General features: G+C 48.0%; 1 protein-coding gene and 1 long non-coding RNA gene across 8 annotated transcripts in view; one reads left to right on the forward strand and one right to left on the reverse strand.

Moving 5' to 3' along the window:
* The window catches only part of col11a1a (collagen, type XI, alpha 1a), a 490,074-nt gene that overhangs the window by 231,702 nt on the left and 244,252 nt on the right, over window positions 1–14,120 (forward strand). For all 7 annotated transcript variants that reach the window (XM_087990322.1, XM_087990323.1, XM_087990324.1 and 4 more), the window contains 2 exons: window positions 7,829–7,897; window positions 8,347–8,388. In XM_087990322.1, the coding sequence (XP_087846448.1) occupies window positions 7,829–7,897; window positions 8,347–8,388 (111 nt within the window). The remainder of the gene's footprint in view (window positions 1–7,828; window positions 7,898–8,346; window positions 8,389–14,120) is intronic.
* Window positions 1–14,120, reverse strand: part of LOC148149072 (uncharacterized) — a 35,689-nt gene that overhangs the window by 17,007 nt on the left and 4,562 nt on the right. The gene's annotated exons all lie outside the window — the stretch shown is intronic.

Raw genomic sequence — 14,120 nt, forward strand, 5'->3', positions numbered from 1 at the left:
CCAACACGCCCTCCCCCCAACACACCCTCCTCTCTCCCCCCCTCCCCGCTCTCTCCCAGGGTTCACTCTCAGTGTCTGCAGGAATGCCCAGTGAGGTAGGGAGAGGTCAGTGACCTTCTCCTCTGTGCCAGTGTAAGTGCCATGGCGAGGATCACCCATTTCCAATTGATACCAATGGTTTCGGTATCTAAAGGGCTCGGGCTCTGTGTAATTTCTTCACATTTCCTGGTGGTACAACGTTCGGTGGATGGTACGGGATGGTAATTTGGTGGATGGTACACGATGGTAATTTGGTGGATGGTACAGGATGGTAATTTGGTGGATGGTACACGATGGTAATTTGGTGGATGGTATGGGATGGTAATTTGGTGGATGGTATGGGATGAAGTGGATGCAGCAAGATGGGAAATGGACAGAAATGGGTTGGGTAATTGTCAAGACTATGACTGGTGCCATATACTCTCAGGATGTGGGACATTATTCTCTGGAGTGTTGGGAGCTGAGGGATGACCTAAAAAAATCATGAGGGGCGTGGATAGAATAAATAGCCAAGGTCTTTTCCCTGGAGTAGGGGAGTCCAGAACTGGAGGGCATAGGTTTAAGGTGAGAGGGGAAAGATATAAAAGATACCGAAGGGACAACTTTTTCACACAGAGGGTGGTACATGTATGGAATGAGCTGCCAGATGATGTGGTGGAGGCTGGTACAATTACAGCATTTAAAAGGCATTTGGATGGGTATATGAATAGGAAGGGTTTGGAAGGATATGGGCCGGGTGCTGGCAGGTGGGACTAGATTGGATTGGGTTATCTGGTCTGCATGGACAGGTTGGACCGAAGGGTCTGTTTCCGTGCTGTACATCCCTATGACTCCATGATTCTTTGACCAGTCAAGCACTAGTCTGACATAGTCATACTCACTGAATCATACCTTACAGACCTCTCCCTATAAATCCTCCAACCCTGACAATATCCTTGTAAATCTTTTCTGAACCCTTTCAAGTTTCACATCATCCTTCTGATAGGAAGGAGACCAGAATTACACGCAATATTCCAACAGTGGCCTAACCAATGTCCTGTACAGCTGCAACATGACCTCCCAACTCCTGTATTTAATACTCTGACCAATTAAGAAAAGCATACCAAACACCTTCTTCACTATCCTATCTACCTGCAACTCTATTTTCAAGGAGCTATGAACCTGCACTCCAAGGTCTCTTTGTTCAGCAACACTCTCTTGGATCTTACCATTAAGTGTATAAGTCCTGCTAAGATTTGCTTTCCCAAAATGCAACACCTCACATTTATCTAAATTAAACTTCTCATGGACCAACACTAGCTGTTCCTTGAATAAGCTCCACATTTCAATTGTGCCCATCCCCTGCAGTTTCCTTCCTCATCCTATGCATCCTCAAGTTTGCCTAATCACATCGTAATTGCTGTGGTATATACCAATGCCTTTCCATCACTAAAGTAAACATCACCGAATTGTGGTCACTATCACCAAAGTGCTCACCTACCTCCAAATCTATCACCTGGCCGGGTTCATTACCCCGTACCAAATCCAAAGTGGCCTCGCCCCTTGTTGGCCAGTCAACATACTGTGTCAGGAAACCCTCTTACACACACTAGACAAAAACAGACCCATCTAAAGTACTCGAACTATAGTATTCTCAGTTAATATTTGGAAAGTTAAAGTTCCCCATAACAACCATCCTGCTACTCTCGCTCCTATCCAGAATTATCTTTGCTATCCTTTCCTCTACATCTCTGGAACTATTTGGAGGCCGATAGAAAACTCCCAACAGGGTGACCTCTCCTCTCCTGTTTCTAACCTCAGCCCATACTACCTCAGTAGACGAGTCATCAAACATCCTTTCTGCAACTGTAATACTGTCCTTGACTAACAATGCCACACCTCCCCCTCTTTTACCATCTTCTTACTGAAACATCTAAATCCTGGAACCTGCAACAACCATTCCTGTCCCTGCTCTATCCATGTCTCTGAAATGGCCACAACATCGAAGTCCCAGGTACCAAACCATGCTGCAAGTTCACCCACCTTATTCCGGATGCTCCTGGCGTTGAAGTAGACACACTTCAAACCACCTTCCTGCTTGCCGGTGCCTTAGTTCTGACTTCACTATTCTCAAGCCCCCGTATACTCAAACTACAGTTTAGGTTCCCATCCCCCTGCTGAATTCGTTTAAACCCACCCAAAGAACATGAGCAAATTTCCCCCCAGGATATTGGTGTCCCTTTAGTTCAGGAACCAGGGCGGTACCAGTATAATTCTGGATAAGGAAAAAGAAGCTGAAAATGTGTTGCTGGAAGAGCACAGCAGGTCAGGCAGCATCCAGGGAACAGGAGAATCGACGTTTCGGGCACAAGCCCTTCTTCAGGGCTGAAGAAGGGCTTGTGCCCGAAACGTCGATTCTCCTGTTCCTTGGATGCTGCCTGACCTGCTGCGCTCTTCCAGCAACATATTTTCAGCTCTGATCTCCAGCATCTGCAGACCTCACTTTCTCCTTAAGGAAAAAGAAGACCTACAAAAGATGGCTTTGGATTGGGGGCAGGAGGCAGATTTTAATGAAATAAAACAGGATCTGGCCTCAGTAGAATTGGAACAGCTTCATGTGGGTGAGTCTACAGCAGAGCAAATGGGGGGGGCATTCAAAAAGGAACTGGGGGGAGTACAGCCCCAATATATACCCTTTAGAGGGAGATGTCAGAACAACACAGTCAGGACCCTGAACGTCTAGGACAATGCAGGGTTTCATAAAGAAGACGAATAAGGCTTTCAGCAATTCCGACGGAAGCAAGTCAGCTGTGGTCCAACAGGAATACAGGAAGTGCAGGAGGGAACTTCAGAAAGTAATTAGAAGGGCAAAAAGGGAACACGAGAAAGAACTTACCAACAGGATTAGGGAAATTCCAAAAATATTTCATAAATCCATTAAGGGAAGAGATTAACCAGGGAAAGAGTGGGCCCAAGGAGGCGACCTGTGTGTGAAGCTGCAGGATAATGGAAGGGGTTGAGTAAATACTCCTCTTCAGTCTTCACTCTGGAAAAGGAGAACGCAGGTACGGAATTCAGGACAAGGGACTGTGAGGAACCTGCACAGTCTGAGATATGAAATGGCTCTCTATTGTTCTGGATGCCCTGTTAGGCTTAAAAACTGACAAATCCCCTGGCCCAATTAAATTACATCCCAGGCTGCTGTGGGTGATGAGGCAGGATATTACAGGCACTCTGACACAAAGTTTTAATTGCTCTCTGACATAGGGGAAGTGCCAGCGGACTGGAGGATGGCAAAGGTGGTTCCACTTTTTAAAGAAGGCTGGTAGGGATGAGCCAGGAAATTATAGGCCAGTGGGTTTAGCGTCAGTGTTAGGGAAACTATTGGAGAAAGCTCTGGAGGAGTGAATTAATTCCCACTTGCAAAGGCATGGGTTAATTAGGGAGAGTCAGCATGGCTTTGTCAGAGAGAGTTGAAAAATGTGGTGCTGGAAAAACACAGCAGGCCAGGCAGCATCCGAGGAGCAGGAGAATCGACGTTTTGGGCATAAGCCCTTCTCAACGCTGGTCTCCAGCATCTGCAGTCGTCACTTTCCCCTTTGTCAGAGAGAGGTCATACCTAATAGATTTGTTAGAAGATTTTGAAAATGTGATCAAGTGTGTGGATGAGGGAAGTTCAGTTGGTGTTGTTTATCGGGACTTTAGCAAACCTTTTGACAAGGTCCCACATGGGAGATTGACTGAGAAGGTTAAAACTCATGGAATTGTGGGAACGTTGGTGAGATAGATCGGAAACAAAGGGTAGTGGGAGGAGGCTGGAGGCCGGTGTCCAGTGATGCACCACAAGGATCAGTACTGGGACTCTTATTGTTTGTTATATACTGAAATGATATACAAAACAACCTTAGTTATCCGAACATCAATTATCCAAATTTCGGATTATCCGAACAAGATCTCAAGGTCTCATAAATGCTTCCTTTGTTTACGATCAGATCAGTTATCTGAACAATCGGTTATCTGAACAAAATACTCCCCGCCCATCTCGTTCGGATAATTGAGGTTGTATTGTAGATGAAAAGGTTGGGGGAAATGCTAAGCAAGTTTGCAGATTATACCAAGGTTGGTGGAAGGGTTAATAGAGAATGTTTGTAGGTTACAGGAAGATATAGATGGGTTGGTCAGAAGGGCAGATCAGTGGCAGATAGTATTTAACCCTGATAAATGTGAGGTGATACAGTTTGGAAGAAGAAACAAGATGAGAGAGTATTTAATGAATGGCAGGACACTGGGTCGCCCAGAGGAACACTGGGATCATGGGTAGTTATTCACAGATCCCTGAGATAAGCAGGGCACATGAATAGGATAGTTAGGAAGAAAGCATGTATGGAACACTCGCTTTCATCAGTTATGACAGAGTATAAGAGCAAAATGGAAATGTTGAGACATACAAAGCATTGGTCAGGCCGAAGCTGGAGTTGTGTGCACCGTTCTGGTCACCTCACTACAGGAAGGATGTGACAGCACTAGAGGGAGTACAGAGGAGGTTCATCAGGATGTTGGCTGGGATTGAGAGACTGAGCTATAAGGAGAAGCGAGATAGGCACAGAAGATTGAGGGGGAACATGATTGAGATATATAGGATTATGAGGGGTAGGGACAGGGTGAATAGAGAGCAGCTGCTCCCCTCGGTTGAGGGGTCAATCATGAGGGGTTGAGGTTTTAGGGGAAGGGGCAGGTGATTCCGAGGGGATTTGGGAAAAATCTTCTCCACTCGGTGGGTGCTGGGAATCTAGAATGCGCTGCCTGGGAAGGTAGCGGAGGCTGGAAACATTACAACCTTCAAAAAATATTTGGATGAGCACTTTTAAGTAACCCCTTGTCCTTTCACTCTGCACTCTGAGCCAGCTCTGTTAGCTGTGGTTTGTGATACAGAGTGATGTCAACACTGTGGGTTTAATTCCCACACCAGCTGAGGTTACCATGAAGGACTCTCCTTATCAACCTCTCCCCTTACCTGAGGCATGGTGACCCTCAGGTTAAACCAGGTCCAGCGTGACAGAGCAGCCCTCTGGTCTGATAGGATTATGGCGACTTTATATTTTCTTGACTCTTCTCAGGTACCCTTCATTATCCAGCATAAGCTTCCTTCTGTAATCCTTATCCAATCCTGCACTTTCCTCAATCTCCAGGGCTCCACCCTTCACTGTTTCACCAACATACTGGCCGTGCACTCTCACTATGACAGAGATGATATAGAGTAGGGGACCAAAGGTAATGTGTCAAAGTTCACAGATGATATTAAAATGAGTAGTTAATGAGGTTAAGTGAGTGGGCAAGGGTCTGACAGATGGAATACAATGTTAATAACTGTGAAATCATCCATTTTGGTCGGAATAACAGCAAAATGGACTATAAATGGTGAAAAATTGCAGCATGCAGCTGTGCAGAGGGACCTGAGTGTCCTTGCTCATGAATCACAGAGGGTTGGTTATCAGATGCAACTGGTAATTAAGACGGCAAATTGTTAGAAAGGATGGATTTTAAAAATAGGGAGGTTTTGCTGCAGCTGTATAAGGTGCTGGTGAGGCCACACCTGAAGTAATGTTACAGTTTTGGTCTCCTTACTTGAGAAATGACGTACTGGCACTGGAGGGGGTGTGTCGGAGGTTGATTCCAGAGTTGAGAGGATTGGCTTATGAAGAGTTAGGCCACTGTTGGAATATTGTGTGCAATTCTGGTCTCCTTCCTATCGGAAAGATGTTGTGAAACTTGAAAGGGTTCAGAAAAGATTTACAAGGATGTTGCCAGGGTGGGAGGATTAGAACTACAGGGAGAGGCTGAACAGGGTGGGGCTGTTTTCCCTGGAGCGTCGGAGGCTGAAGGGTGACTTTATTGAGGTTTACAAAATTATGAGGGGCATGGATAGGATAAATAGACAAAGTTTTTTCACTGGAGTCAGGGAGTCCAGAACTAGAGGGCATAGGTTTAGGGTGAGAGGGGAAAGATATAAAAGAGACCTAAGGGGCAACTTTTTCACACAGAGGGTGGTATATGTATGGAATGAGCTGCCAGAGGATGTGGTGGAGGCTGGTACAATTGCAACATTTAAAAGGCATTTGGATGGGTATATGAATAGGAAGGTTTGGAGGGATATGGGCCAGCTGCTGGCAGGTGGGACTAGATTGGGTTGGGATATCTGGTCGGCATGGATGGGTTGGACCGAAGGGTCTATTTCCATGCTGTACATCTCTATGACTCTATGACTGTATGAGTGACTGAGTACACTGTGATTACACTCAATGGAATTTAGAGAATGAGGGGGGATCTTATAGAAACATTATGAAGGGACTAGATAAGATAGAAGCAGGGAGGCTGTTTTCACTGGTGGGTGAAACTAGGACTGAGGGCATAATCTCAAAATAAGGGGGATCAGATTTAGGGCTGAGTTGAGGAGGGTTGTGACTCTGTGGAATTCCCTGCTTAGTGAAGCAGATGAGGTTATTCCATTGAACGTTTTTAGCAAAGATAGATTTTAGAACAATGAAGTAATTAAGGGATATGGTGAGAGGGCAGGTACATGGAGCTGAGACCACATAAAGATCAGCCATGATCTTATTGAGTGGTGGAACAGGCTCGAAGGGCCAGGCGGCCTACTCCTGCTCCTAGCTCTGATGTTCTTATTGAATGTCTCTCACTGCTTTGATGTGGATTTTCCTGCAAGTAGCCACTGCCAGTTCACTTTAGCCGGCTCCTGCCTTACCCCACATCGCCTTCCTCAGTTCAAAACCTTTATTCCTGGAGTGAGCAAGCGAGTGTGAGCAGGGGAGTGTGAGTAGGTGAGTGTGAGCAGGGGAGTGTCGCTGGGTCAGAATCCTGGAATGCCCCCCCTAAGGGCATTGTGGTGTTACCCACAGCTCCTGCACTGCATTGCTCAAGAAGGCAGCTCACCCCCACTTTCTCAACACATGAATGAGTAAAAAAAATCTAACACAGTGTTTTCAGATGATGTTGCTGAGGGGCGATGTGTTAGTGAGGGATACCGGAGGCTGAAGGACTATCTCCAAGGGACATCAGAGTCACAGCGTGGGAGAAAGAGTGGTTGTGAGTCATTCTCTGGCTATCTTCCGGAAGATGAGAATGGGTGAGGGAAGGTGAGCCCAGGTGGAGGATAGCAAAGAGGCTTTGGAGAAGGATTTGAAAAGGAAATCATTTCAGGCCTGGGGGAGTGAGCACACAAGTGAGATTAATTCGATCGAGTTTTCATTGAGCCAGCACAGACATTATGGGCTGAGTGGCCCCTTATTTTCCAATCTCTTTCCATAATTTTCTTCATGTAAGTATCAGATTCAAAACTCTTCTGAGAAATTATTTCGAGTTCCAATTAAATGCCCCGATCTGAGCTATTTCACTGGTGTATATGCAATGAGAATGTGCCATTGATACTGGAGCTTGTTCTGTTGTTTACCCAAACAGTGGAACGCTGTATGTGTCTCTATGTGAGAGGGAGAGTGTGTGTCAGTATATGACTGTATCTGACTCGCTCTGTCTGTGTGTGTCTGTGTGTCTGTCTGTCTTCCTCTCTCTGTGTATGTGTGCCTATGTATGTCTCACTTTGTGTGTGTGTGTCTGTGCGCATTTCACTCTGTGTGTGTGTGAGTGTGTGTGTGTGTCTGTGTATGTGTGTCAGTGCCTCACTGTCTGTGGTCTGTGTCTCCCTCTATGTGAATGAGTGAGCGAGGCAGTGAGTGTTTAGCATTGAGGCAGGGTTATTGATGTCAGAATCTCTAAAGGGTGGTTTCTTTCATTGCAGGTGAACACAAATTCTCTCGGACTGCTGGGAGAGAAGGGGCAGAAAGGAGAGCCTGCTGTGGTGGAACCTGTGAGTATAAACCCCACCCACTGCTGTCGCTCACGATCAGAGGCTGGGAGTGCAATTGAAACACCGGGTCCCTCTGTCAGACTGAACCACAGGCTCTCCTGCAGCCATGTGTGCTGCCTCTCCTGGCCAAATAGTTGCACAGGAAACTGGAGCAAACAGAGTCTTAACAAAGCCCAAGCAAACAAGCCCTCAGGCTGGACAGATCATCCAAACAGGACAACTCCATGATCTTAGAGCAATGGGAATGCAAGGATGTCAGAGAGAGAGTGATAGAGAGGGAGGCACCGGGGGTGGGAGGCAAGAGGAGAGATGGAGACTGGGAAGCAGAGAAAGAGAAACACTGAAGAGGAGACACAAAAAGAGGGTGAAACAGAGGTTTGAATAACAGCAGCTCTTCAAAACAATGACGAGGGAAGTTAAAACTAACGATGGTCTTTGATCTGTTTCAGGGAATGCTGATAGAAGGACCCCCTGGATTGGCGGGAGCACCGGTAAGATTTTATCAACTCGCGAACGAATCCCAATATAGAATCCCTTCCACTGTACAATCACTCTTTGCTGTGTATTCACTCCCCACTGTAAAATGGAAACAGGAGTAGTCTGTTCAGCTCATCAAGCCTGTCCTTCCATTCAACACATGGAACACTTGATTGAACACTTCAATGCCTTTTCCCCTTTCCATCCCCATATCCCTGTCCCCCACCGGGAATCAGAAACTGATCAACCGCTTCCATAAACAGCTTTCTGTGGTGGACAATTCCAAAGATTCACAACTCTCTGAGTAAAATACTTTCTCCTCATCTTGGTCCTCAGTGGCATCCCCCTTATTTTTAAATTGCACCCCTTTCCCTTCATCGAGAGGTCAGTAACCGGGGGCACAGTTTTAAGGTAATGAGCGAGAGGGTTAGAGGGGACTGGAAGGTTGTGGGCATCTGAAACTGACAGTCTGAAAGGACGGGGTGAAGCCCATCACGCTCGATAAGCTTGGGGTGTTTTTGTTGGAACGTAGGAGGGTAAAGGGGAGACCTGATAGAGATGCATAAGGTTATGAGGGACATGGACAGGGTGGATAGAAAGCAGCTGTTCCCCTCAGTCAAAGGTCAATAACAAGGGAGCATCATTCTGAGGTAAAGGCAGGAGGTTTAGAGATGATTAATGGAAAAGGTTTTTCACCCAGAGGCTGGTGGGGGTCAGGAATGTGCTGCCTGGGGAGTGGGGGTAGGGTTGAGGCAAGAATCCTCACAAACTTTAACAAATACTTGGATGAGGATTTCAAATATCATAGAGTTCAAGGCTACGGGCCAAGTGCTGGAAAATGGGATAGATTTAGAACAGTTTATTTAATGCAAATTTGATGGGCTGAAGGGCTTTTCCAGTAATTATGTGATTCACTTCAGCTCTGCAATCATCTCCAATACCCCCGCCCCCATGGTATAACCCCGCCCCTTCCGTATAACCCCGCCCCCATGGTATAACCCCACCCCTTCAGTATAACCCACCCCCATGGTATAACCCACCCCCATGGTATACCCCCGCCCCCATGGTATAACCCCACCCCTTCAGTATAACCCACCCCCATGGTATAACCCACCCCCATGGTAAACCCCATCCCCATGATATAACCCTGCCCCCATGGTATAACCCCGCCCCCCACAGTGTAACCCTGCCCACGCAGTATAACACCGCCCCACACTGGCTAATCCCACACCCTATTGTGTAAGCCCACTCCACTCTGTAATCCCTCCCCACACTGCGTAACCGTCCAACCACAGTGTAGCCCCACCCCCCACTCTGTAACCCCGCCCACCCACATTGTAACCCCATCCCCCCTCTGTTTAAACCCTCCCTCCCCCCACTGTTGGGAGGTGATGGAAGTGGATGAGATGTACTAGAGGGCATCATTGACCATGTGGGAAGGGAAATTGCTGAAGAAGGAGGCTATCTGGTGTGTTCTGTGGTGAAACTGGTCCTCTTGGGAGTAGATATGGTGGAGGCGGAGGGATTGGGAATAAGGGATGGCATTTTTACAGGAGTCAGGTGGGAGGAGGTGTAGTCCAGGTAGTTGTGGGAGTCTATGGGTTTGTACTGGATGTCTGTGTTGAGTATTGCCGGAGATGGATTTGGAGAGGTCGAGAAAGGGGAGGGAGGTGTTTGAGGTAACCCAGGTGAATTTAAGGTCGGGGTGGAAGGTGTTGGTGAAGTTAATGAACTGCTCAACATCCTCGCGGGAGCACAAGGTAGCGCCAATACAGTCATCGATGTAGCGGAGGAACAGGTGAGGAATGGTGCTGGTGTAGCTGAGGAAGATGGACTGTTCCACGTGGCCGATGAAGAGACAGGCATAGCTGGGGCCCATACGGGTGCCCATGGCTACCCCTTTGGTTTGGAGGAAGTGGGAGGATTGGAAGGAGAAGTTGTTGAGGGTGGGGACCAGTTCACCCAGGCGGATGAATGTGTTGGTGGAACGGTACTGGTTGGTTCGGCGTGAGAGAAAGAAACGGTGGGCTTGGAGACCTTCATTGTGGTGAATCGATGTGTACAGGGACTGGATGTCCATGGGGAAGAGGAGGCGTTGGAGGCTGGGGAATCGAAAATCTTGGAGGAGGTGTAGGGCATAGATGCTGTCCCGACCGTGGGTGGGTGTTCCTGGATCAAGGGGGGACAGGACGGTTAACAGAGATTAGTTCGGTGGGACAGCAGCAGGCTGACAATGGGCCGGCCGGGGCAGTCAGGTTTGTGAACCTTAGGAAGAAGGGATATTCGGGTGGTGTGGGGTTCACGCCAATGAGGTTGGAGGCTGTGGGTGGGCAATCTCCAGAGATGATGAGGTTGTGGATGGTCTGGGAGATGATGGTTTGGTGATGGGAGGTGAGGTTATGGTCGAGGGGGCGGTAGAAGGTGGTGTCTGTGAGTTGGCATCTGGCTTCAGCGGTGTAGAGGTCAGTGCGCCACACCATCACTGCACCCCCCCCCCCCACGATTATCTGCGGGTTTGATGGTGAGTCTGAGGTTGGAGCAGAGGGAGTGGAGGGCTGTGCATTGTGAGAGAAGGAGATTGGAGTGGGGGAGGGGGTGGACAGGTGAGGTGATCAATGTCACGGTGACAGTTAGAAATGAAGAGATTAAGAGTGGGTAACAGACCAGAGCAGGGTGTGTTGGAGGCGAGAGAAGGGGTCCTCAGTGGATGTGCAGGAGTCCTGACAGAAAATGTGGGTCCAGAGGTGGAGGTGGAGGTGGTGGAAGAAGTGTTTGATGTTGAAACGTATGTCAAATTAATTTATCCGGGAGCAGAGGGGGATGAAGGTGAGGCCTTTACTGAGGACTGATTGTTCATCCTCAATGAGGGGGAGGTCGGGGGGATGGTGAAAACTCAGCAGGGCTGGGAGCTAGGACCTGGTGTAGGGCTGGATCTGGGAGTGGGGGCGGAGACTGTCTCTGGAGGGGATGTGGTTATGGGATCATGGGTGACATCACCAAAGGAAGTATCGCTCACCCTGTGGGTCGGGGGGGGGTGGGTGGAAGTGGTGCCTTTGGTGGCATCCACGCAGGTGGAAGTGATGTAACGTATGACGTTTATGATGCCTTTGGTGGTGTTCTAGTGAGTGATGTTGGTGGGGGAGGAAGTGGTTGAGGCAGCGGTAACAACAGGGGTGGAAGTGACATGACAGGTGGACTTCATGCTGGTTTTGGTGGCGGTGATTCTTGGTGATCGTAGAAGAGGTATCGTCGGCAGTGGCTGACGTCTGTGGGGTGACGGGGATGGAAGGCACGTCCACATGGGATCAAGTTTCCTCATCTCCCCACCCCCACCTTAACCACCAACTCTGCACTGCCCTCTTGATCTGCCCATCACCTTTCCCACCCACCCACTTCACCCTCCTCTCCGACCTTTTCCCTCACCTTCATCTGCCTATCACACTCCCAGCTGCCTTCCCCCCAGCCCCAGTCCCTCTCCCAGTTATCTCTCAGCTCCCGGCCCACAAGCCTCATTCCTGATGAAGGGCTTCAGCCCGAAACGTCAATTCTCCTGCTCCTTGGATGCTGCCTGACCAGCTGTGCTTTTCCAGCAACACACTCTTTGATTGTTTAGAACATAGAAAAGTACAGCACAGAACAGACCCTTTGGCCCATGATGTTGTGCCGAGGATTAATCCTAATGTAAAATATAATAACTTAACCTACACACCCCTCGACTCACTGCTATCCATGTCCATGTCCAGCAGTCGCTTAAATGTCCCCAATGATTCTGCTTCCACCACCATCGCTGGCAACACATTCCATGCATTCACAACTCTCTGCGTAAAGAACCTATCTCTGACCTCTCCTCTATACCTTTCCCCTAATATCTTAATACGATGACCCCTCATACCAGTCAATCCTGCCCTGGGGAAAAGTCTCTGGCTATTGACTCTATCTAAGCCTCTCATTACCTTGTATACCTCAATCAGATCTCCTCTCTTCCTCCTTCTCTCTAGAGAGAAAAGTCCAAGCTTATTCAACCTTTCTTCATAAGCACTCCAAGTCCAGGCAGCATCCTGGGTAAACCTTCTTTGCACCCTCTCCAAAGCCTCTGTATCTTTCCTATAGTAGGGCGACCAGAACTGGACACAATATTCCAAGTGCGGTCTCACCAGGGACTTGTAGAGCTGTAGCAAAACCTCGTGGCTCTTAAACTCGATCCCCCTGTCAATGAAAGCCAAAACACCATATGCTTTCTTAACAACCCTATCCACTTGGGTGGCAACTTTGAGGGATCTGTGCATTTGAACACCAAGATCCCTCTGTTCCTCCACACTGTCAAGAATCCTGTCTTTAATCCTATATTCAGCATTCAAGTTCAAACTTCCAAAATGCATCACTTAGCATTTATCCAGGTTGAACTCCATCTGCCATTTCTCAGTTCAGCTCTGCATCCTGTCTGTGTTATGTTGCAGCCTGCAATAGACCTTGATATTATCAACGGCACCTCCAACCTTTGTGTCATCGGCAAATTTACTAAACCACCCCTCAACCTCCTCATCCAAGTCAGTTATAAAAGCTACAAAAAGCAAAGGCCCAAGTCCAGAGCCCTGCAGGACCCCACTCAACACTGACCTCCAGGCAGAATACTTTCCATCTACAACCACTCTCTGACTTCTGTCAGCCAACCAATTCTGAATCCAGACAGCCAAATCTCCCTGTATCCCATAATGCCTGACTTGATGAATGAGCCTACCATGGGGAACCTTATCAAATGCCTTGCTGAAATCCATATACACCACATCCACAGCTCAACCGTCGTCGATCTGTCTTGACACCTCCTCAAAGAGCTCAATAAGATTTGTGAGGCATGACCTGGCCCTCACAAAGCCATGCTGACTGCCTTTAATCACACTATGCTTTGCCAAATAGTCATAAATCCTATCCCTCAGAATTCTTTCCAAAACTTTGCTGACCACAGACTGACTGGTCTGTAATTGCCAGGGATTTCCCTATTATCCTTCTTGAAAAGAGGAACAACATTTGCCTCCTTCCAATCCTCTGGTATGACTCCCGTGGAGAGTGGGGAAGCAAATATCCTCGCCAGCGGCTTAGCAACCTCCTTTCTCACTTCCCGGAGCAGCCTAGGATAAATCTGGTCTGGCCCTGGGAACTTATCAATCTTAGTATTTGCCAAAATTTCCAGCATATCAACTTCATCAATCTTGATCTGGTCAAGCCTGTTTCCCCAATCCTCAAAGTTCTCATTCACAACAAGTTCCCTTTCCTCAGTGAAAACCAAAGCAAAACACTCATTTAGGGCTTCCCCTATCTGCTCAGACTCCACACACAAATTCCCTCCGCTATCCGTGATCGGCCCTACCTTCTCCCTGATCATTCTCTTATTCCTCACGTATGAGTAAAATGCCTTTGAGTTCTCCCTAATCCTTCTTGCCAAGCCTTTCTCGTGCCCCCTCCTGGCTCTCCTCAGTCCATTTCTGAGCTCCTTTCTACCAAGCCTGTAACCCTCTAAAGCTGTGCTAGATCCTTGCTTCCTCCACCTTGTGTAAGCTGCCTTCTTCCTTTTGATGAGAAGCTCCTCTGTTCTCATCATCCAAGGTTCCTTAATCTTACCCCTTCTTGCCTGTCTCAGAGGAACAAAATTGTGCATCACTCGCAACATCTGCACCTTAAACAGTCTCTGCATGTCTGCTGTGCCCTTTCTGTGGAACAATTCCTCCCAGTCTGTACTTCCCAACTCCTG

Source organism: Chiloscyllium plagiosum, unplaced genomic scaffold (genome assembly GCF_037043375.1).
Source record: "Chiloscyllium plagiosum isolate Xiang-an unplaced genomic scaffold, Cpla_swu_hap1 HiC_scaffold_9, whole genome shotgun sequence".
NCBI lineage: Eukaryota > Metazoa > Chordata > Chondrichthyes > Orectolobiformes > Hemiscylliidae > Chiloscyllium > Chiloscyllium plagiosum.